We start from the raw sequence: 24690 nt of genomic DNA on the forward strand, positions 1-24690 counted from the left end.
AGACACAGGGTAGTGAAGGTGCTGCGGGGTAATCTGTTCTAAATAAATAGGGTGATTTCATATAAATAGCAATGTATTGATCAAACTCTGTGCACAGTACGAAGATTTTCTTTAAAACCTTTCAGAATCTTCTGCGTGGGGAATCACATTACAAGGACTGTTTTCATGCAAAAAATATGCATGTCATTTATCAATCACACAGTGAATCAATCAGACACTAGATATGTAATGTTATCTCCCTGCATTAAAGCTGTAAGTGAAATGCCACAAACTTCTCAAAAGCAGTGTCAGGAGATAAGACTGGATTATATCAACTCAGATCAAATGCTGCACTCAAGCTCCAACCAATAGCTGAGATTAATACTGCACTGCCCGTAGCTCTGTGGTGGAGTTTATTAAAAGAAACTGGGTGAACAAAATAAGCAGAAATTTTTATGCAGCTGCCTGCTTTCCTGCTAGCACTACCTGCCGTGGGCAGCGGTGCTGGTCTCTCCCGACACTGCAGCTCTCTTGAGCTTCGGTGGAGTTTGTCAAGACTTAGTCTTGTGACACAGGAGGGCAGCATCAGGCTCAGGAAATCCAGAAAGGAAGGGCTGTACGCTCTTCCCGCTAAGAAGCTGCGCTGGCCTAAGGAGAAACCTTTCGTATGAAATAAAAGCAGGGTTCATTCTGTCCTCCCACCAATGAGGCTCCCCACTGGGTCAGGGGGTGCTGCAGTGATGTCAGGTAAGATGTCATGGGAGAGAAGTAAAGTTTGGCATATTGGGGCTCGGGGAGGGGGTAGTTTTCTTCCAACCTGCACACTTTCTTGTCCTTGACCCCAAGAGCAACACCATGCTCTCTGATGTAGATTTCCGTGGCCTTTAGATTTCAAGCTCAACACCACCAGTCAAGCTTTCAAATTTCTGGCACCCAAATGCGTCTGGTATCACACAAATGGAACAGGCCAACTCCATCCTGGGGAGATGGCAGGGTAACTCAAAACAAAGGAGATGAGGATAGAACTGGATTCCATCTCCCTTCACCTCTTTTCCTGCAGAAATATCTCCTACAGCCACAAGGACAACCTAGAGCAGCGTTAAGGAAAGCATGACACACGTGAAGAGTTTGTTCTGCTGCACAGTTCAGCCATGTCTCAGGGTGTCTCTCCTCCCCAAGGGCTATATAAGAACCGGTCCATAATGAGTCATTTTTCATTCCATTTGCTCTGTGTTTATTCTTGCTTCTCGCTTTCTGATCCAACTCTCATATTACAAAAATCAGAGGGTTACTTTTATTACCTCATTTGGACACTGATCTTACAAGTTGGATGAACCAACTCATACTTGTAATAAGAAAGATGAGACTATTTCTGGTTATATCCCCATTTTTTAGGGGGACAGCTATAAAAGCCTGCAGAACAGGAGTGGGGAAAGAAGAAACCACAGTTTTGTAGCCTCTTCTTCCATGGCTGAGTTTAAGTTTCTTTTAAGTTTCTTTAACTTGCCCTTCACAGCCACTGGAGGACAAACATGCATTTTACAAATCCTCACACATAACCAAGAAAGGCTCCTGGCTCCTGGTCCCCATTGCAGAGGTGTGAGGAAGAGATTGTTTTTCATTTGTCCCTAACCTACTCTGTTAAAGCAAAACTTCTCACCCAGCACTGATCTGCCCAGGTCCACAGTGCCTTCAGAGGTAGCTTTCCACATATTTGCTCTCACCCTTCGGCCTTGCAGTAATTTATAACAAGTCTACACACGCTCTACACGCCTCAAAGCCCTTACAGCAGGTGCCAGTGGCCTTACCTGCTTGAAGCTGACTGGCTACACTGAGATAGCTGATCTTACCCATTGCCATTCCCTGAGCTCATCATGGTCATGCTGGGCTGAAATTCAAGAGAGGAAAAGCAGCAAAGCTCCTCAACTTCAGCTGTCTCCAGAAGGAGCAGGACTGTGGCAGGAAAATCCGTCTTTGCTTATAGGAAGGATGAACTTCCACATCTGTCTTTGCAGAACAAGACAGCAAAAATCAGGGGGAGATCAGTCTCCAACATTGGCAAGGGATATGTGTGCCCATCCCATCACTCCTGCCTCCCTCTGAACCGCTTCAGGCTGTTGTGGTGAAATGAGACGTTACAAGAAGACAGTTTGGAATGCTGAGAGACAACTTCACATCCAGATCATCCAGCAAAATAGGGATCTTTCTCCAAAATCCAGAGCAGGAATGTGGACAACACTAAACAAATGCAAGCACCTTTTTAATGGAGGTAGCTATTATTGAATAACAACAACTGAGGTCATTACATTGCTACATAGATCAAACTGAACTCAAATTAACCTTGAAAAAAAGTGTGAATCAGCATATTTCTCTTGTGTACAGTACCGGCATTTGTGTAATGCTGCTTCACTCTCTATTTAATTGCTACAGTCAATTTTTGCACAGCACCCACAGCTTTTCAAAGTGGAAGCCAAAAGATTGATAATGACATTGCTGGGCTGTGCTGCAGAAGGCATCCTTGCAGAGACAGGCTCTTTAGTACTTCACAATAGAAAGAAATAACTCATTTTGCTCTGTAAAAGTAAACCATTTGATGAGCTTTGCTCCCAACTTAGGTCTCTGTGGGAGCATAGGAAAGTCAGAAGGAAACCCATCACAGCAACAACACAAATTGCCTCAGTGCAACAATAAAACAGAGACAGGATGCACTGTGCCCAAGACCGAGAGCTGACAAGAATCAAGTTACCCAAAGCCCCACACTCAAAAAGGCAGAAGGTGTGGTCTTGGCTATGGCTGGGACTGAGGCAGTACCAAAATCCTTCAAGTGCCACCTCCAGGGTCTGGCTGGCTACATCCTGGCACTGAATTTTGCAGGCATCTGCCTCACTGTCCTCACATCGGAACGTCTGCAAGACTATGCAGTCTTCAGCCATCAACACTATGTTTGCTGATGATGACTCAGCTCCCTCCTGAACGCAGAGCAGGTTGCAGCCAGATGGCTGCCAACACAGGAAGCATTTCCTAAGGACAGCACGTCAGATTTGCCAGTCAGGAGACAAACGCCAGTTGTTGCACAACAAGTGTCCTAGGTTAGAGTAGAAGACAATGTGCTTCTGCCTTCACTACAGGTCCCATGCAGAAGGCAAGCAGGCAGCACTTCCCAAGTACCGTGGGCAGCTAGCAGTTGGTGTCAACACCAGAGAGCAGATTGCTTTCAGGTGATGGGAATATCACCCCATTTAAACCAGCTTCATATCTGTAAGACAAACCCATTGACCTGGGCGCAGTTTCACTCTTGGGCTAAGATTTCTTGAGGGGATTTGGGTAGGTAGGACCTCCTTCCTCCTCCATGAAGTCCTGCCAGGGCCTCAGCTGAAGTTGTCATTAGCCTCTCACGCTTTGTTACCTGACAAAAGTGCTGAGCAGCACAAGCCAGCAGAGTGTGGGCACTCTGATGTCAGAACAGTCTATCATTTTCCAGTGAGCCAGATAGAGAAAATCCTGGAAAGCAAAGGAAGGTACAGCTGGCTACAGGCTGAGCATGGGAGGGCTGATTTACGTCTCTCTGAGGCTGGTCTCATGTCTTTCTTGGATTTGGGACTGCACACGCAGAGGTCAGTCACCAACCCCCCTCTCCTCTCCAAACGCCTCCAGTTCCTCCCTGCCAAAGAACACCCACCTGCCAGGTCCCGCTGCTTGGAAAAACAATCCAGCTCATCTTTGTCCTTTGCACCACAACAGTTGTTTTAACTCGAACAATTCTTCTCCCTAGAATTTCATTCCCCCCACCTCTTCATTTTCATGCAGTGAAATGTAACTGTGAAGGCTTTGAGGAAGTTCCAGACAACATTGCTCACTCCATTTCAGCACAGACAATTCCCAGATTACCATAATATCATGCACTGGCCTCAAAACCACCACACATCCACCACCCCCCCTCCAGAAAGGTTTCTCCCCAAATTCTTTTATGTCATTGATAACCATCAGTTAATGAATAATAACAGCAGTACATGCCTTAAAGGGACCAAAGCACTATATCTAACAGCCAGGACTGGGCTGTCACAGGAGGGACCACAGATCAAAGGGGAATGACTGACTCAGCTGCTTTGTTGCTAGACTGGAACAATTTATCTGAATCCCAGTAGGTAGAAATTAGAACAATTTGCAGAAAAAAAAACCACAACATGAAGGTCTCCCCTTAACATTTGTCTCCACTAAACTATGCATGAAAGCCTCCCATCTTTCAGAACAGGGATAAAAAAGCAGGACTGGATAGCACTTGAAGAGCAGGCTAATGAACAACTGTTCTTAGAAAAATCTACATACTGTTACTCCTCTGTTATGCACTCTACGTTAGTAAGGTTTGTACAAGGCATTTTTAGCGAGAGAGACCAGAATCAGAGTCTGCTTTTCTCCTGAGCCAGGGGAATCACTGTTTTACATCCCCATGTTATCAACTAGCTGAAGGCAAGAGATTTTTTCATACAGCTCTGTCTGCCCTCTGTTTCTGAAGCAAAACCTGAGCCAACGTGATCCAGCTGAGAGCAATGAGCTATTTATTGTTTATTAGCAGCTGCACACATGTGACAGCGGTGACTGTGGCCCGAATATACCACCGCATGGCAGTCAGTGAGCCCATCATGAGAGCCAGGCAGCCGGAGGCAAAGTGGACACAGTGTGAGGGCAGGCTTGTACCAGGCAAACACAAGCGTGATAGCAACACATGGCATGTTATTTCTCAGGTCTGAGCATTATTTAGGAGGAGCTGAGCAGCTGGAGGGAAGAAGAGAGGCAGAGATGCAGCTGCATGGGAATTGGAAGGAGCTAGGCTAGAGGTGAGCAATGCCCATTTGCACAGCAGTGCTGCCCTCGGTTTCTGGGGCAGAACCACTGCCACAGCGTGTTCCTCGCTGTGGACAGAAGGACAGACACCTGATCTCTCCAGGGCTGCCAACTCAACATCTTTTTCACCAGCAACTCTTGGAAATTTTTGCCAAATGGAAGAATAAAGGCAGGTCCTTACCTTGGCCTCCAGTGTGTTTAGCCTCTCGGTCATATCTGCTAGTCTTGTGCAGTTCATGCATTCTAGAAAGAACACAACAAAATGATGTAAAATTTCTACATACTTTGCATTTTAATCCATGGCTTTCAGTCTGCAGACCCTGATCCCTTTTTGATCCAAGGCACACAAAAAAGTGATTCAAGATCAGTTATGGGGGGAAAATAAGTATTCAAATCCATTGCACAGATGAACAGCCACAACCATGTTACATGGACCTTGTTTGGGGATGTTTAGTGGGGTAGACTGTGAAGCCAAGTTCCCAATAGGTAGAAGGTAGACGAACAAAAAATTAGTTTTAAAACTTTTCATGGTGTCAACCAGCATGACCTGTTGTCACCAGCAGAGACGCTTGTTCTGCTACTGGTGCAAGTTGGTGTGGCACATGCTCCCACCTCACAGGACACCAGGGTGCACAACCACTACTCCATTTAGCTCTCTACTGTACCCTCTCCTATACTGTCCTCGTCAAATACCAAGGAAAGCAACAAATATACAAAATGCCCATCTCTGTAAAGTCCTGCTCCACCCCTGCACTCCCAGGCCCTGTTACCACTCCCACAACAAATCATCTGTCTCAGTGACAGCAAGAAAATCCAAGACAGACCCCAGGGCTGATGCAGACCGGAGCTGCAGCCCGAAGTCATTTCCATCTCACTGTGCTGCATAGAAGCAACAGATAGGCAGCAACCACCAAAGGGGTCTTGACAGGATGCCTTAGCAAGAACAAACATTAACATAATGGGCTCTGAGTGCAGTTTAAAATGATTGCTTGCTACAAAGGACACCACTTATCTAAACAGAAGGCCTGCTGCTTTTCCTCTGTTTTCATTTCAGCAGTTTTAAAGTGAGTGGAGGAGGATAAAGCCCTGAACAGAGATTTAATCAACAAGGCACTTTCCCAGCACTTTGCAGCAGTGTTGAACTGCCTGCTCCCAGCTCTCGGAGAAGCCTTCCAGACTGGACCACTCGCCTATCACGACTTCTGAAGTGCAACAGTTTTTAAAAAGGGAAAATTACTTGCAGCATGAAGTATTTCAGAGAAAAAAACCATCCATATTCAGATGATGAATCGCTGCCATCTCATGTCCCACAAAGGAGAAATACATCCCTGTGTGCATTTCTGGGCTCCTTAAGGGCAGAGCCAGCTTTCATTGACTGGCCATGGAAGAAGTATTTAATTCTGGTATTTCTATAGGGCTGGGGATGTTGACCTGTAAAATTCTTGAGCCCCTTAATAGACCATTCAGGTGCAGCTCAGGCTGAGGTTGTACTGATGCAGGGGATGTTGAGTAAACCCAGTGCCTACCTATGGCAAGGAATGAGCTAACATGGGGTTTGGCCTGACTAAACATCATCCCGACACCTAGGCCTCAGTTGTCATCCCCAACAAGCTTTGTCCCTTTTTTCACAAGGAGCCCCAAGGAATCTCTCCAATCTTCACCTGCAAACACTTTTCAGTTTTATGAAGCACATGGTATGTACTGACGGCTCTCAGCCATGCAAAGATTTTAGCACATGGCTTGGAGGGCCAGGAAGCCTGGCTGCTCCACATTAGTGATTTACAGTCTAAGAAGATTGCTTGAGTGCTAATGGCAACCAAGCACCCGTTGCATAAACCTTCCAAAGAAATTCTCTCCTTGACCCTCTATGAGGAGCTGCGTGGCTTCCCAAAGGAGCTAGACATAGAGCTTCCACCTCATGATACCCAACATTTTGCAGACAAAGCACCTGATGGTTCAGGAACACTTAGACTGAGGGATTTCCTCACAGGTTAATACTGGCATGGACTTTTTTTACCCAGTAGGAAATAACATTTGTTTATTTTTATTCTCCGCAATAGGTCTTGGGCAATATTTTTTGGCTTGAATTGGCCCATGAATACGCAAGTGCCATAAGCATTGTCCCACAGGGAAGGAAATGGGTGAGGCTTGTTTGGTCTAGATCTGCTTGTGGTGTGTAAAACAGGGAATTTCGGTCTGCATGTAACTGGCTTCGTGCTTCTGATCTTGCGCATCCCCCCAGAAAGATAAGACTGAATAAATCCAGCACTCCCAAGAGCCAAAAGGCGTACCAGATGTGTTACAGAGCAAATAAAATATGGAGTCCTATTCTCCCTTCTGCTGGCTTGCACATATTAAAAACTCCCCTAGGTTTAGAGAGACTGACTTGAACTGTCTGAAAACCATCTTCGTGCATAATTTGAGATGGATTGATCATTTAAGCTCTCTTTGGAGAGCTCAGCTCATAAAAAAGAGCTTGTAGTACCCCTCTGCACAGGGGTGAATCAACCAGCTCCCGGGGGGAGGATACTCTGATTGTCTCTGCCGGACAGAGTGTACAAACAGCACCAGTCCAGCAGCCCTCTCTGCTCTTGAAGAGTGTCTCAAAGAGCCCTCTCAGCTTCGTTTGCAGCACAAAAGGTTAGATTAAATGAACAAAATGACAGAAGAGGGGAGGAAGCAGACGTGCCACTGCATGGTGAGATTTGTACTAATATCTTCTTTATGTCAGTGATACCTGCTAAAACATATGGAAAACACAGCCCAGGTCAGAAAGAGAACTACTTAAGCTCAAGTTAAATTTGAACTCTGATCCTTTCCTTTGTGAAATACCTGGAAACCCAGATCAACACCCAAGGTACTTAGCCTGGACCCAAAAGACATTTAACTAATCCAGGAAGTGGACGTCCTAATGCAAAAGATCTTCTTACTAAGGCAAGCCGTCCTGCCAACAAATCCTTGTGACATTTAGTTAGCTAACCAACAGACGGATGATGCTTTCAAACACAGAGATGACTGCTCAGTACTGCAGTTACAGAAACTACATTCAAAGCTCGCTCACAAAACACTGGGGACCAGGCTGCTTCAAGGTCTGGGGTCGTTATCCGTCCTTGCAGAAAGCCTGAGAATGGTGGTGACAAATCAAGCTAATAAATGTCTTCCCTGACTACTATGCACTGAAGTATTTAGTGTCTAATCCTGATGGCTGGTGGTTCCAAGGCCTGGGACTGTGAAGTTGAATTTCCTGATCAGGGTGAAAGCAGTCTGATTTACTAAAATGAGCTTGAGAATCTCACATCATTTTTTCACATGTAACGAATATAACATTGGGGCAAATACACATACTCTCTGACCTGGAACTCCGGAGCAAATACTTTCTGTATCTGCAGAAATCCATCACTTGTTGCTACACAGAACGACAGTTTATTTCCCTCATATTCCTAGTTGGCAGATTTGTATTTTTCCACCTAAACTCTGAAAAAGGAGTTGTGATTTCACTCTATGAAGCCCAACCTCAAAACACATGGTAGGATTTGTTTTAGAAATATTCCAGCAGGGAGGATAGATAATTGAGATAATGAACATGAGACTGTACCAGCATATCGCATGACACCCAGTCTGTCTCCACAATGTCTCACTGTTACTGTCCTAGCACACTTCTCCCTTCCTGTCCTCCCATTCCCCCTCTGCAGATGCATTGGTAAAGCAATGCAACTGGAGGGAAAGAAAAGTCTAATGTATCAGAGATGTGGTACACTCCACATGCCCGAAAATAACAAGTCATGTACCCTGTGCCAGCAGTGACCCACTTAACCCTGATCCAAAGGTTGATACATTTGACCAATCTTTGATTAAAGGCTGAAGCCAGCGCCTCCAGCACTGCAGCTTTGCAAACAAGCATCAGGCTCTAAGCCTGCAGCTTCCACTCTGGATACACTCCTACAACAAGCAATTTACAGCGGTGAGTGACTGACTTCAGGTACCTTGCTAACTTGGCATTCCTGCTTTGCAGGGCTCGAGCAGCGTTTGCATAATTTCATGATTAAATAGCTGCATATTTCAGCTGCTCAAGACTGAAAGCCCCACAAGTCTTCAAACTCCTCACTCAAACTGAGATTAACAAGAAAGGCGTGATAACGGCTTTATACCAATGGGGCTCTAATGATTTCAGCACAATTATTGCAGTGGCACTGAGGGGAGTCAAAAAAAACCAAACAAAAACAACAAGCCAACTTTCACCACAGGGCCGCAGGTCAGAGTTTTGCACAAAACAGCAAAGAAACCTCTTGGCATCTCAGCCCCATTTCTCAGTTCTGACAGCCCACGCTCATTTGTATACCCAGAGTCTCTGCAGAATATTAAAAGGGCTTTTGGTTTCCCTACAGCCAGATGCTCAGTAGATATAAATTGCACAGCTCAACTGAAGTCAAGGGATCAAGGCTTCGTCTCTCTTTTTCTTGATGGATTACTTTAAAATTCATATTTCAGAGGAGAGGTGGAGGAGGTGGTTTATAGCATATGAAAGGGGAGAGAATTCTGGAATCACATAGCCTTTGTTTAAACAAATAAAATCTTTGACAGCCAGTTTTTTCAGGACCATATTTTGCCATTACAAGAAACTTCAACCTTGCAATGCAATGGGGTGTAGCACACAGTCAGGCTTCAGGACATAAGAATTGCGTTTGCAGCTCATGCTTCAACCTGCTCGGGACTCTAAACAATGCACTCCTCTCCTCGGAGTCTCACTTTCCTTTCATCCTTTGTTAGTGTAATGTTTCTTCTGTAAAGGACCCAACGTCAGAGGATGAAAAAGGACCAAATGTTACATACACACAGAGAAATAAATTAGTATATTTGATTTCTGTGATACAACCTGCCTGGCAGCTCTTCTCTCTCCAACGAAGTCCACCACTTTCATTGCACTTTTCAGAAATGGACATGCATGAAGGGGACACACTCGGTTAATCTCCAGGTAGGGGGAGCAAACCAGAGCTGCAGCAAGGCTACGCCAACAGCCCATGTTTAGCGCGCTGGGAACCCAACAGCTTTAACTCTGCACCAGCAATGGCACAATCAGGACGACTCAGAGCAGGTCGCATGCACCACACTGTTATGGTTTGGGTTGCACTGTCTTACAAATCAGTAACATACAACTTGAGTGGGTCCAGTTTGAAGAAAATTTTGTCTTTCAAATGAAGCAGAAGACCAGCTTTTCTCAGTTAGTAGACACCTTTCTCCTGGCCAAGTTCAGAGTAGTCTCTGGACAAACCTGGAAGAGCAGAGATGAAGTCAGCTAAATTAGCCCAGGCAACTATGTTTCTTTGCAAGAAGAAACCCATGAAGCTCGAAACTCTCAAGGGAAATAGGAAGCACAGCTAATTTCTTCTGTCAGCTTGGTGAGCACTCTAGACGTTATGCACCAGAGATGTATTTTGACAATCTAGAGATAAAGCACCAGATCACTGACCCCTCCATCCACTTGTTGCCACACATACACACAGTATAGCCAGCAAAAAAACCAGTGACACTTTCAGACTCTGGCACAGAAGAAATTTCAAGTCAAATTCCACAGTAGAAATACGAACACAGATCTCCTGTGCCCACCTAGGTGGCCCTCAGCAGGGGACAGCCAGCCTGGGCTTGCATCTGCACCCCTCTTTAATTTGTCTGATTTGACCCTTCCAGCCTTTTTACATGGATACTGAGTTTCCCTAAGTAGTTTATGTTCTGGCCCTTTGCAAAAGCTTTCGCCAGTGCTTGTGAAGGATAGCAGGCCCAAGCCATAAATCACAGCCAACCTGGGATCTGTTTTTTCAAAACGTTTCCTCTAATGAGAGTCAGATGTTGGCTAGATAAACTTTATTAATTGTACTTGTTTAGAATCAGTCATGTCTGTAGCTCTGTAACAGGGCTGGAGCATGTGAAAGGCAAAGAGCTGACAGCAACCATGGAGAGGAGGAACACTTGTGTCACCCAGTAGCCTCTGGTCTGAAGAACAAACAGGAATCAAAGGTCTGGAGAGCTGCGGGAGGAAAGGGCTCCTACTGGGATATCGTACGCCCTGGCCACGGCTCAGGTCCCAGTAAGCTGGAGCAAGAACTGTTTCTCTGTAAGGAGAAGCTCTCAGAGTTTTGTTTAGTGTAGGATCATTAAGAGTCTCTCAGTTTGCTGCCATGATATTTACTTGTGGCGTGCATTGCAAATTATCACCTTTTGGCGAAGACAGTGGCAAGGGAAGGGCCCCAGACGGCCGGGGTCTCTCAGAGCAGTGATGCTGGAACAGACAGTCCAAGACACCCAACCGAAAAAAGAAGAGCTCATTAGGTCCCTCCTCCCACCAGCATTTCAGTGTGTTCAGCTGCAGGGGAAATCTGTATTGCTGCTGAACTGCAAACATTGCATGCTCCAACCTAAGTGTGCATAGACTGGACACGCACAGGACACAACCACATCCTACAGCCTTGTATTTATAGAGCATGCTCCCTTCTGCTTCCACTGCACAGAGACGGCTGAGCAAGGCCAGGTCTCACCCATGGGGAAACGTGAAAGGAAGGACAGAGGGGAGAGAGAGACCATCTTCCTTTTTGCCCCCTTTCTGGGTCAAACTACTACTGAAAACCATAGGCTACTCACTTCCAACAACCAGTTCCTCTAATCCCAAGTTCAAAACCAGTACTAACAAAGCCCCACATTTCCGCTCAGCATGACCGTTAGTGTAATTAAAGTATCTCACAGATAAGGAACTGGAGGCTCAGGGAAATTTAAAGACTGTCTCATTGACCAAAGAGGGTTTGTTCTCTCCCACAGTTTTCACATCGGGATTTTGCAGGATGGAAAGTTTTATTTTCACCTGTAAATTGTGAGTTATTAGGCTGCATATCAATATGAAACAGAACACCTATAGAATATTTTTGCCTTTTTACCATCATTACAGATAATTCACCATCTCTGCTAGGAGACCCCGATCACTGCCAAAATTTCTCCATTTGTAATCTCTCTCTCTTATATCTCTATTATAATAACCCTTACCCTTAACTTTACTGGCTATCTTTAAAAAGCAGCTCAAATTTCCTTTCTTATGAGAACTGCTATCTGATCTTTTTCTGCTTGTAAAATATTCATACTTCATTTTCATGTCTACTTTCTTCTACCTTCTTAAACAGGAAAAGGCTTTTTTCCCTGAATAAGCAATAAATATTTTTTTCATTATCACGATATTCTGTGATTTTGAAGCATCTGTAAAAAAAAAAACTGAGCAAAACTGAGTGAAAAGAAAGTTTACCACAAAATGCACTTTTGGAGTAACAACTACTATTTGAGAACCCACATAAAATTTGGTACATGGTTTCAAGTGAAAAAAATGGGTGCAATGTTTTCAATTTTTGCAGTATTTTATCTAGATTTTAAAATTATTTTCATAGTTTCTTAATGACATGTTTCAGTCTTAAATTTTGAAATAGCATTTATTTCAAACCTCACCTAAATTAAAAATGAAATGAACTAATTAAATAGTCTTAAGTGAAATTAAATAGTTCACTTTGGGTCAATTGAAATAATTTGGGTTGACCCAAAACCATATTTTAGTTATTACGTTGTGTCAAAACCTTAAAAATTTCCATTTCAGTTTCTCCCAAATCATTTTTCTTTCCAGTTTTTTGGTTTGGCAAATGAACCCAAAACCCCTCTATTATTCGCCCAGGTCTATTCTTAAACAACTCACATCACTCACATTGTTTTATTTAAAATTTCACACATGCACACTCCCACACCACTAACTAATTTTATACATAATTGCTCTCAGCCTGGGGATTTGTGCTCTTTCACAGCGCCAAAGATCTATTTTGCTGGTTAGGCCTGTGCTCTGTTAGCATATGGAATTAGATCATGATCATTTATTCACAGGCAACCACGAGTTGTGAGATCCGTGTTCAATCCATCTTTATCTGTCAGAGTAAGGTTTAGCAGGGAATGGCTGGATTTTGATGCAACACGTTTTGCTAGAAATGTATGATTTATTGTTTTTAGAAACACCAAAGACATTTTACCAATGTAGCCCAGCATAGTTGCCTGAAGACTGAAATGACCCTGATAATAAAGATTTTACCTATCCAGCATGAGTTTGTTAAAGCCTTGCTGTCTGTGGAACCACTAAACATTGTGCTCCCAAGCAACGCTGGTGGTACTGTGGGTGCTTAGTACTTCTGACATTGTACAAAACAACCCTCCCGTGAGCCCTTTACTCCCCTGCTTCACCACTAGATCGCTGCCTGGCTCTAAAGCCCACTGAAGCAAATAAAAAGACAGCAAATAAAGACACATAGGTAGTATGAACAATATGTATATACAAACCTCTCACCGCAAGATAGGGCTATATGCAAGCTAGTTTGAGTCCCCAAATTAAAAGGAGGGAGCCCACATGCCTTCCTGCCAAGGAAGCCAAGGGCACAGAGCCCACGGGGCTGGGGCTCCTTCCCAGGGGAAAACACTCCTTCTATAGCTGGTCCAGTCCTCACTACGCCAAAATCCAGTGTCTGATACCAACCATCATTGAACCAGACTCATTTCTCTATCACTCCCCGATCTATGACATGGAGTGATACTTAATGGGACCTGACCCCAGTCCAAGCACACGTGGGAACCCCACTACGCCTGAAAGTTCATCTTGAATTGAGATGGTCTCACATCCCTTACAGAAGAGACTGTTTTTCCCTGCTGGGAGAAGCAATCAGGGGGAAAATAGAGTCAAAATATGGCGTAATGTAACATGAAATAAGGAAGCAGACAGGACAAAAGGAAACATTTGAATCGAGGCTCACCAAAAAGTCTGGAGGGACTCTTATAATATTGGTTCTGCACCTGTGTATCACAGGTCAGAGAATCTCTCACAGTCTCAAGCCAAACAACGTGTGCTTAACTGGAGTATGTCTTTCGGAAAGACACTCTAGAGCCAGACAACCTAGGTTTCTTTAGTGAACTGCATCCAAAGTTAACCATTGTATAAAAAATATGCATCTTGTTTCCAGTCTGGATTTCTGACACTGAGTTCTACCCCTGCTTTGAGTTTTATTACACTTCAGCCTACAAGGCTGCAAGAGACCTCTAGGGTTAGATGCTTCCTCTCTGCACAAAGTCCCCGTAACCCATAAACATGTTACATTTAGGATGCTCAGTCAAGCACTAGTGGCTCCTCATCCAGAACATTTAGCGCTGGCTTCCTTTAGCCAAGACAAAAAATTAGCTGAAAGACCAATAAGAAAAACAATTGTTTAAGCAACTGAAAAGGATGGTTTGAATTCAGAAGAATTTGGCTCTCTGAACATCAAAATACTATGTTTGCCCACGCTTTCTACAACACTCATGCTTTCTACAGCAAATACACTCTGATGATTATTATTACTATTGCCAGGGGCACTTTTGCAAAGCTTTGATTTCCCATGTCAACATTTCAGCTTCAGGTTCAACCCACCATGGTTTGTCCATTCTCCCACACTTCACTCCTCCCTGGGGCTCTGGCACAGCATCCCACAGCCCTTGTTCAACACACTATTTCTCTGCACAAGGCTAATGACTGTCACTCAGCACTTGGGAGCTGGAGTGAAATGGTTCAAGGATACAAGATAGTCAGTTTCTCGAGGACCATTACTCTGCCTACTTCTGCTAATTAGCCTTTGCTGGCCTTTATCTAAATCCTTCTGAGCCCTGCAATGGTCCTTATAGATCTGAGCAGCAGAAAGAGGAATCCCTTCCACATTTCTCTGCAGCTGCGATTTTGTTCTCTGAGACACCCAGGGACACTGGGGAGTCAGGAGACCCCGCAAATCCCTCATATCATCTGGTCCCCATAACATGAAGAACAAGGTAACACTTGCATCAGATTGGTGGCTAGCACAAGGCTGTGCACAGGACTTTTTGGTTTTTGTTGTTTCCTTGTTAACTTCTGGGTGAAGAAAAACTAATAAAGGAAATACCCACTTGGGGTTAGCCAGGCACATTTCCTTTTCAGTTTCAGATTTTTAACTCTTCAAAATAGCTACACCAGGCTACTTCTCTAACTCATTTTAGCATGGAAAATCAGAGGATATCCATAATCAAAATGCTTTCCAGAATTCCCGCATCCTATTATTTTAACCCAAAAGTCACCCAAATGCTTCCCAAATCTGGGGATCCATTTACTTCCTGATGGGCCCAAGCCCTTATTCACAATTTGCCTATTTACGCTTTCTCTGATTTATAATATCTATACAACAATGAGCACCATAGCATGTGTCCCCTAAGAGACATCATGCTGGTGGTAGTTTGAGGAGCTTCATTTTGAGGTTCTAGCTGCCTCCACCTTGAAACTCTTCTAAAAAATGCCTTAAAGGGCAAGTTTAGACCCATGAATGAAGCATCATGAATCTCCCAGCATCCGGGGAGATTTCTTCTGGAACATGGCAAGTATTGGGTAAGGCTGGGCGTCAGCCAATCTTCTCTCCCACGCCTGTCACCCCACGCACTCAGCCTCAATATTATGTTACTTTTACAGCTGTGGAGGATTTGACAATGAATTTTGACCCTCCCTCTGAGCACTGATGAGGAACAGGGAAAACAGCCAACGAGTCCAAAATGGACAAATGCAGAATGGCGCAATTTGTCTGCAATACACCAAGACGGAACTGGATATCTCCAGAGACACCTTCATCCCCCGCAACCCCACACCTTCTTCTCACAACAGCTCAGTGTCAATAATCACTTCTGAGCACCAGGCAACAATACACCGGCAAATAAGCTCAGACCAGGGCTTCAGAATTACACAACTAGAGGACAGCTTCAGAGGCTCGATGCGCAGTCACTGGTGCCTGCTGCCACATGATGCCACTGGCAATAGGAATGATGTCAGCACTTTCAAACAAGCACAGGGCCAGATTGCAACTGGAAGGAAGAACCATAGTTCTCCTGCAGTCAAAGGTTTTTGTCCTAGGTTTTGTACCTACTGACAGTTTAGCCCCAACAGCACAATCAGGAAACTTGAGGGCACTTAAATCAAATCTCTTAACTGTTTAAGTTCATCTTTCTCTATGAAATGTGTCTGGAAGACACTCTCAAGCACTTCACCAAAGTTAATTGCCCAAACCCAAACCATCACAGCCCACAAATCCTTTAAACTTTGAGAACTGACTTAATGCTGAACAGCTGCCAGGCACTCATTTGCTTGCAGCCACAGGAACAGCTTTCTTATCAATAAATGGGGAATCCTGTATGCAACACAGAGTAATGGCAATGGAAATGACTCAGTCAAATGCCGCTGCTTTGAGATTAGGATATGCCCAAGAGGTTGCAGGCAGCAAAAAAGTGCTAAGTGCAGCTACAGGCCAAGCAAGATGCACGTTCAAAATAAACAATGAAAAAGTCCCCTTCCAGAAGCGTGAGGACAGCCAGCATGGGGGATGCTATAAAAATGTCGACGTTTGCTATAAATTGCTATGCTTCGAAACCCAAGACACTACAGTTTTCCTCAATAGGAAATCACTGGGCTATCTCCAAAAACTGTTGGTAAATGAGGACTTCAATGGTGACAATTGCATCAGTACAAAAGCAATCTCCTATTTTAGCCCAATTAGTGCTGTGCTAAATCATCAGCCCAGGCCTTGCCTTTTGCAGTTGAGAGAGACACATCTGTGAGGCTCTTCTGTTGCATGTGGTTTATATTACACTCTAGCACAATATGCATAAACTAACGCTATTCTACACTTACACAGCACCTCATCTGGAAATCTGAAAGCGATTTATGAATGGTGGGCATCTGTGACATTTTACAGATGGAAATTGAGGCACAGAGGGATTCAGTAATTAGCCCCAGACTTGCACAATGAGTCAGCTGCAGAACAGGGCCCATTATTTGTTGTGTAGTAACATCTAGTGTCCAAACACAGAGGGAGACAAGTCTTTCCCCCAAAAAAGTGTACAAGCATGCCCAAAAATATCACCCATGTCTGCATTCAGACCAAGACTGTTGAGGAATAGTCGGTGTGAATGAATATCCTAAAGCACAGTCTCCCCTGGTAGACAGGTCCCTCCGTTCTTGTAATACAAATGCAGGCCAGAAGAAGGGTTAATATGCCTGAAAGTTTGTCTGCTTTTTCCACATCAGTTGATCTAATAAAAAAGATTGATTCTCCCCGCAAATCTGGCCTCACTTTAACAAATCATTTGATTTGACACAAAGGACTATATTCAGATAGTTTAAATTCCACTTTAGTCCCTGAAACTAAAGTTTCTGATGGGCTGAATATTTAGAAACAGCCAATAGGAAACACCAGGTAGAGACACCCACCTTGGGTAGGGTTGAAAGTGCCTGAGTGTGGCCAGAAGCATCTGCAGATCTCTCTATACTGTAGTGCTTATGAGCCTACGAGGAATGTCACAGCGTTACAGAAAACAGACAGCCTTTTCTATACCTTCTAGAAATACAGCAGCAACTCACACTTCTGATGCACTTCAGTGCATAAGCATAACACCATATTACCTTCCCACCTTGCCCAAGACAGTGGGCCAGATGCCTGGAGTGACATTCCCAAGGTATTGGGATGCAGATCATCAAGGGGTAGGCCCATGACAAAATTCAAGTAATCCAGGCACTTGCATTAGAAAATTTTCAACTTCTTTAGCTTGAAAAGAGAAAAGCATCCACAGCCAGATCTCTACTGCAATTTAAAACAGACCTAACTTTTAGCTCTCCATTATTCCTTCTTGGTCCTGCCTATATCAAAGTTAATGAACATTGCATTTGGAAGGAGCTGATTTTACAGTGCTCCTGCCCTTGGTCTATCTGTTCTCTACTTATCTGGCATGTTTCCTTCTAAAAAGGAGAAGAGCAAATCCTCATGTTGTTCGGTGCCACATACACCCTACACTGCACAATTTTTTTTATCTAGTCTCCGGGAAAGTTGTGGAATCTCTCCTGCGTGTTTCATTGTTCATTTCAGAATAGTCATCTCCCCTCCCCAGACCTCAGAGAGCAAGGCCCAACCACGCTCCAGGCAATACATCTCTGCCTTGCTGTCTGGCCCCATACTTCCAAAGAGTTTAGCCTACATCCTAAAAAGCAATGTAGGATTTGGAAGCTAAATGACTAAGAGCAAACCATAGCAGGAAACCTCTTCAAACACAGGACAACTAGAAGAATCCTAGGCCAAACTGCTGATAAGGAGGATTCCTTGCACAGTCAAAAAAAACCAACTATAAAAACCCAGCCAATATTCTCCAACCCCCATTGTCAGGTTATGAGAAGGATAATAGCATCAGTTAGATTTTGCCTAGATGAAACCTTAAAGGTGCATGGAAGTGTGCAATGGAGTAAGCCACATTTTTAAATAATATAATATCTTATCTCCTCAGAGGGCCATGATGTGCAGGGGGCAGGACTACTCCTGCCCTCTACGGACACAGAACAGGGCAGATTTTGAAAAGGGCACAGCCACCAAGGGAGAAACTGAAGCACAAAGTGAAGCGAGACCAAGGAAACAAATCACCACTTTAAAAAGACAATCCAGAAACCAGACTAGCCTGTGGCAGGACCAATAATAAGGAATGCAGAAGATTTAGATGCAATTCCTGCCGACGAAATGCTTTCCCATGTGTCCTCTCCAATATGAGAGTCAATGCGATAAGTGCATTCATGTGCCAAGACATGTCCAAGTAACAGAGAGGAGTAAACAATAGCACCCCCAACCATGGAAAAGAATATGAAAGAGAACAAGGATAGAAACAAGAACTGAAGGATCTTTCTCTCCCAGAAGGGCTGGGACTGACTTGTCTGTTCAGACATTAATTTTTTCCTGATATAGTAAGAACTAAGAATTTCAAGGAAAGACCTGAAGTCATTATGCATTCCAAATACCCTGTGGCCTCCACAGCTGGGAATAGGTGTTGGGCATCTTCAGTTTCAGGGTCCTACCCAAGGGATGCAGCACTGCTGGTTCGAGAGACAGCCTTCCCAGGGTGCCATCTCTGTCCTGCTTGGCTACTGTCTGCTCCAGGTGTGCCCAGGACAAATGGCTGACTCTACACTGAACAGCTGCGGTTAATGAGGAATCAGAGGCATGTTCTGTAACATCCATAGGCAGAGCACACAAAGAGAGAGGAACTGCATCTAGAGCATGAAGCATGTCTGCAATAGAGGTAGGGGCAGAAAGACAGATGCTTGTCCTAATTTAAGGCTTCATAGGAGCTTTTGGGCTATGGGACGCTTATTTTTCTGCTGAGTATGTGTTCAGCAGGGAGAACAAAGAGGCAGATCAGTGCAAGCACTTCATACCCTTGCCATACCGCTGCTTTCACAAAACCAGCGCTTTGGAGTAACTCATCTGCTCAGCATATGTGCTGCTTCTAAGGTCCCATGATTTTCATTTACCACAAAATCTGCACATGGCCATCAGGTACAAAGACTCCCATGTAAATTCCTGCTTTTTATTGATTAACCATCATTGGAGATATACAGTTGAATTTAAAACCTTGGTTGGGCTTTTGCACATGCACCAGAGCACTTTCAAGCCATTTTTACCATCAGCTTGGAGAGATACAGTTCATGCACTGGCAAGCAACAAATAAGCTCTCATTCACTTTCAACCTTTAAAACCATCTCAGTTTTCTCAGGGGAGGCTATTCAGAGACAACAACATGAGTGTCACAGAAACGGACATGAGGAGGCACCAGGCTGCTGGATGCCAATGGCTGATGAACTCTCCTCACAGGAGAGCCTGCAGTTGCAAACAAGGTCACAGCCACCTTCCCTCTGAGAGCTCTGCAGCACTCACCTCAGCAAGCCGACCCCCTTTCTGAGACTTCTCAACATACCAACCCCAGATTGATAAGGAGCATTAGCAGGTCAGGAAAAACAGGGAGGTGAGTTTTAATTGCAAGGAAGAGACCACAACAGGCACCCTGGGGCAGACACAGGGTCTGTGGAGCCTGGTGTCCCCTCTCAGACACTAACCCAAGGAAAAATGAGAAAAGTGCAAACAGGACGGCCCTTCCCAGATGCCCATTGGGTGCTGACTAGGCAATTCCCTGAACCTGAGAGGAGCGGGGGCATTTCCAGCTCCCCTTTTCCTTGCCCTCCAGCTACTTGAGGGAAACTGAGGCAAAGAGCAAACAGAGACTCACAGACCCCCTCCCGTATGCCTCCCCCCACAAGCAAAGGGCATCCCTGGCTGCCATGGCCCCCCACCCAGGAGTGCACCCCACTTTGGTCTTAGGCTCTGCTTTTCCGTGATGTTTGTGTTGCCCACTTACGGTCCTGGTTGGAAAAGTAACCATGCTGGCGGCCAGATGAACCTGCGGGGGGGAGACAAGGCAATTATCACTGGGAACGTGTCAAACCCTCACCCTGTACAGCATTGGTTCAGCAGAGAAAAAGTTTACTCAGCTTGCGGAGCAAAACTTGGTAAGGAATGAAAGCGCCTTCACTCTCCCCACTCGGCTCGTTTGCACTCTTGCCAGCACTCCCCCCTTCCCACCCACAGCAAGACATGCATGCACAGACGCACATACTCGTGCTCTCAAAGTGCTGAAATAAGCCTGTAAAAGAGCCCCGTGCCTCTATTGGAGATGATGCTTCCAAGAAATACAACCACAGAAAAACCTACTGAATGAAACAGGCTGCAGCAATCCATTCTGGTTGAATGTAAAAAGGGCTTGGGGTTGGTTTTGGTTTGGTTGGGGGTTTTGGGTTTTTTTTGTGATAACAGCAGTCATTGCCTCAGTTGCACACTATGGGGAAAAAATGATCCCAGGTTCAAGGAGGGAGAGCAGCTGCCATCATTTTGGTTCAGCCATGGGAAGAAGAACCCGGCACCTTCCCAGCGGCTGGTGCATATGCTAAAAACCAAGTTTGTGACAACAAGAAGAGAAGGAATCAAGTTGGGGGAAGGGGGAAGGCCTTTAGCAGTATGGGCATAGCAGCATCTCCTAATGTTTAGAAAACCAGAGTACACTTCAGAGGGGCTGTCTGCCCCCAGCTCTGCCAGGGCCAGTTTGTGAGCTGGGCTGGTTAACCTTGCCTCTAGAGATTTTTCTATCTCCAAGTATAAAACTGGAGAAGATGACTCTAGCTGCCTTTGTAAACCACTCTGAGGCCTGCAAAGACCTAATTATTTAAGTCTGTGAACCACAAAGCACTTTCATCTGTAAAGCACAATACATGAGTGAACAGTATCTGTGTTTTCTTGCATAGAAGGGTAAAAAAGGAAAAAGAAAAATGCTAAACAAGCTGAGGAAATAATTGTCCTAGTACCAAAAATCTCCCACAGCAGTGGAGGATGACGGTCACGCTGAAGTGATGTATATTAGTCATGATCAGCACACATAAAATCAACTTGAAGATACTAACTACAAACAACTGTTACAAGATTTTACAAGAGTGTGTTTGTTGTACCAGTGTCTAGAAACATCACATTAAAAACAAACAAACAAGATCAGATAATTGCTTGGAATATGGTTTTTGTTAGTTTGGGGTCCTAGATGGTTTTGCACATATGCCTAGAAAGCTGAGCAGCAGGCTTGCTTATTGTCCTCCTACTCATCTCACAGGGAGGAACAGGAGATATTGGTGCAACGACACCGGTGCAAATCTGGGCAAGGCCTGGAGTCCCTTAAGAGACTCAAACACTCCCTAAAACCCACACAGATTCCTTTGGAGGGCTGATGCTTTAATATTCCTCCAGCTCTTCTGTGTCCCTTCAAGGTTTAAAGCACACAAGCAGTGATAATGAGCCAAGTCTGGTCCCACAGCCACCAGTGTTACATTCCTCCTAAACCTATCCTTTGAGGGAAATAAATAGAGACTTGGCTGCTGGTATGACTCCCAGCAGCTGTTTCCATAATGTTGGGCAAGCATGGGACATGTGGATGAACTGCCCTGAATGGACACCAACCCTATCTTACTCCCTTTTTCTTAAAGAAATTCTGTCTCAGACAGAACCATCTCCAAGCCCTTCACAGGATTGCCAGTGTGAGGAATATTTTCAGCTGGTTTAACCCAAGATTTGGGTTTCAAGTGAAGCTTATTCAGCAGGGACATGGTAAATCAGATCAGGGACCCAAGGGGATGTTTCCATAAGGCCCCACCATGGTTTTGCTCAGATGAGCAACCACAGCATGTGCTGCACCACTTACACCACTTCCAGCCCCACCAACTCAAGCAGTGGGAGCCAGGAGGCAATGCCTGCCACTGGGAAATCCTGTAGGGAGAAGGTGATGGCCATGTTGCTGCCTTTCCTGCAAGCGTTACCAGTGCCAGCTGAGTCCAAGCTATGTCATCATGGACTGCAACCTCAACTCTGGCTGCAGAGGAGAAAGAAGGCAAGTGGGGATCTAGGACACATCCTAAGCCAGGGCGGCAACCTGGCTGGATCTGAGCATTACTGTAAGTGCAAAGATAGAAAACACGGTACTTATTGAGACTTTCCTGTTGCATGTTGCATGGCCAGGGCCAATTTGGCTTCCTCATGAGCATCAGTTGCAACCTCCCAAACAAACTTGGCAGGAGCCAGACAGGGGAGTCCTGGCCTCCCACAGAAACCTCTCTCTAGATACTTCAGCTCCTGGCCCTTCCAAATCTGATGGGTTTCTAACTCTGGTACCTCTTGCTACAGGTAACAAACCTGTCTTAAGCCATGGCAATGCCCTGCTTCACATAAGACAAGTCAAAACTACTCTTCTCCCTGTCTTTGCTACAACAGACACATGACTGCAGGTGAGAATTGAGATGCAGGTCCAGCACCTTCCCCATCTCCCCAAGACAGCCAGCTAGGGGAACTCCTATCCTTTGCCTTCTGAGAGAAGGCAGAAGAAAGCTCAGTTATCCAGGTTAGCTACTAGCCCAAAGAAGCATCACAGGCAAGTCTCAGAGAGCCTAGAAATTGGTTATCTTGGACCACAGCACCTGCCCTCCACATCAGGGAAGGGAACATCAGATGCAAGAGGAGCACAGAGGAGCAAGAGCCAAACTTCACTTTTTAAAACCCTAAGGCCTGGCCAACCTGAGGTCCCAAAGCAATACATAACAGAAAATTAAAGGCAGGTAAAGCCCCCGAACAAGGTGCTGGGGCTACGAGGTCACACAGCATCTGTCTTGTGCACTCACAGCTGAAACTCTCAGGTGGGGAGTTCTCCTGAAGCAACCCCTTTTAACTGAGATTGTCATTGCAGCCAGGACCCCAAAGAGCTGTATCAATGCAGCACATTGGTTTATCATTGTACTCTCTGAAAGAGGAGGACTGATGTGGAAGAGACAATTAATTTAGTCTTTTAGTGCTCTACCAGGTTTGGGGACTTAACATAAGAGCAACCAAATGCATCCTGCATGAGATTTGTGGGAATGGGTGGTCACAGAAAATGGGTATGAGATGTAAGTTACAGACAGTGCAACAAGTCACTTTGGTGCGGAAAGCCTTGCATCACTACAGAGCATTCAAACTAACTGCAAGCCATAACAAAATTCCCAAAACCACATAGTTTTGCACTATTAACTGAATAATATAATAACTGTTATGCAATAAACTTGCGTTCATTATTCCACCATTAACAGCAAGTACAAACCACCAAGTTCTGCTTCTACTTTGAGGAGCAGATAAAAATTCCAGTTTAGTCCTTTACAGTTAAAATTAGATAAATGTTTTATGCCTTCTGCAAGAACTGCAGAGTCAACAAATCCAAAGGGGCCAAATCCAGAGAAATCCTGTTACTAACACAAGATCCATCTAGAGTTAGACAGCATCCACAGTGCGGCATAGGAAGTTTCTCCCTTTGCACAACAATGCCAGGTTGAGATCAATGACATCAAAAAAATGTTTACAAGGTCTTTTCTGTAACAGCAACAAGAAAGAGAAAACTAAATCACAGGAATTACAAAAGAAAGGCCAATCAAGGGTAGAAATCTATTCCACAGCCCTGTGCAGGGAATCCATTTCTGGACAGCTGCCTAAAACTCTGCATCCGCCTTGTGCTGGCTCAACCCCCACTGCTCTTGGCAGGTGAGATAGAAAATTGGTTATAAAATGAGCCCTATATTTTATAAGTTTCATAAACATTTTTTAAAAAAACTAGAATATGAGGTATTCTCAGAGATCCTGTGCCAGAGAGTAATGTGGTCTAACTTGGAAACAGAGTTACCACCTGTTCATGGCAACTACTCTTTTAATCTTCATTTCTGTTTTATGAGCTGACCAACACTATTTTATTAGCTGACAATTAGTTTAGGTTCATTTAATTAAACAAAATTGATTACATTCCCTCTTTCTTTGATGGCAAACTTTCTGCAGGACTAGAGGTTTGAACAACTTGGCCCCTGTATCAATAAAACTATATTCCAGATCTTTTTGTCAAAAATGATCACACAACAATTCAAGTAAATACGTGTCAGTGGACACAGAGATGTTCTAGGTATGTATTAAAAGAAAAAGGCAGGCTCTGGCTTCCTGGTTAAAAACAGAGGTGATAGTTTGACACCAGGTAGCACTACTACTTAAGCTTAACTGGTCTAAGAAGTTACCACTTCTGTTTTAAGAATGAGTGTGTCTGCACCTCACAGATGGACAATACACCAGATAGGAAAGAGATAGCTGAAAAATAACCCAATATGAAAAAACCTCATTTATTATTTTTCAGGGAGATCGATTCCTTAAACCATGTGGCTGCAGACATGCTTGAGTCAGTGGAATAGAAAGGGCAGTGCAGGGGTGGGAGGAATAGCAGGCATGGCAAAGGGGGTAAATTTTAACTGCCACAGGAAAGTGGTTCATTTAACCAAATACAAAGATGAACACACGGTCATCGTCTGCCAGTATCAGACAGCACTCCTACAGTTAGTACTTATCTAAAGCTTGAAGT

General features: G+C 44.5%; 1 protein-coding gene across 7 annotated transcripts in view; it reads right to left on the reverse strand.

Moving 5' to 3' along the window:
• The window catches only part of COL26A1 (collagen type XXVI alpha 1 chain), a 180615-nt gene that overhangs the window by 40474 nt on the left and 115451 nt on the right, over nucleotides 1-24690 (reverse strand). For 5 of the 7 annotated variants that reach the window (XM_069791429.1, XM_069791434.1, XM_069791432.1 and 2 more), the window contains exons 4-5: nucleotides 20095-20136; nucleotides 5003-5064 (exon numbers count right to left, since the gene is read on the reverse strand). In XM_069791429.1, coding sequence (XP_069647530.1) covers nucleotides 5003-5064; nucleotides 20095-20136 — 104 coding nt within the window. The remainder of the gene's footprint in view (nucleotides 1-5002; nucleotides 5065-20094; nucleotides 20137-24690) is intronic. The other 2 variants (XM_069791433.1, XM_069791431.1) reach the window with 1 other exon arrangement.

Source organism: Haliaeetus albicilla, chromosome 9 (assembly GCF_947461875.1).
Source record: "Haliaeetus albicilla chromosome 9, bHalAlb1.1, whole genome shotgun sequence".
Classification (NCBI taxonomy): Eukaryota; Metazoa; Chordata; class Aves; order Accipitriformes; family Accipitridae; genus Haliaeetus; species Haliaeetus albicilla.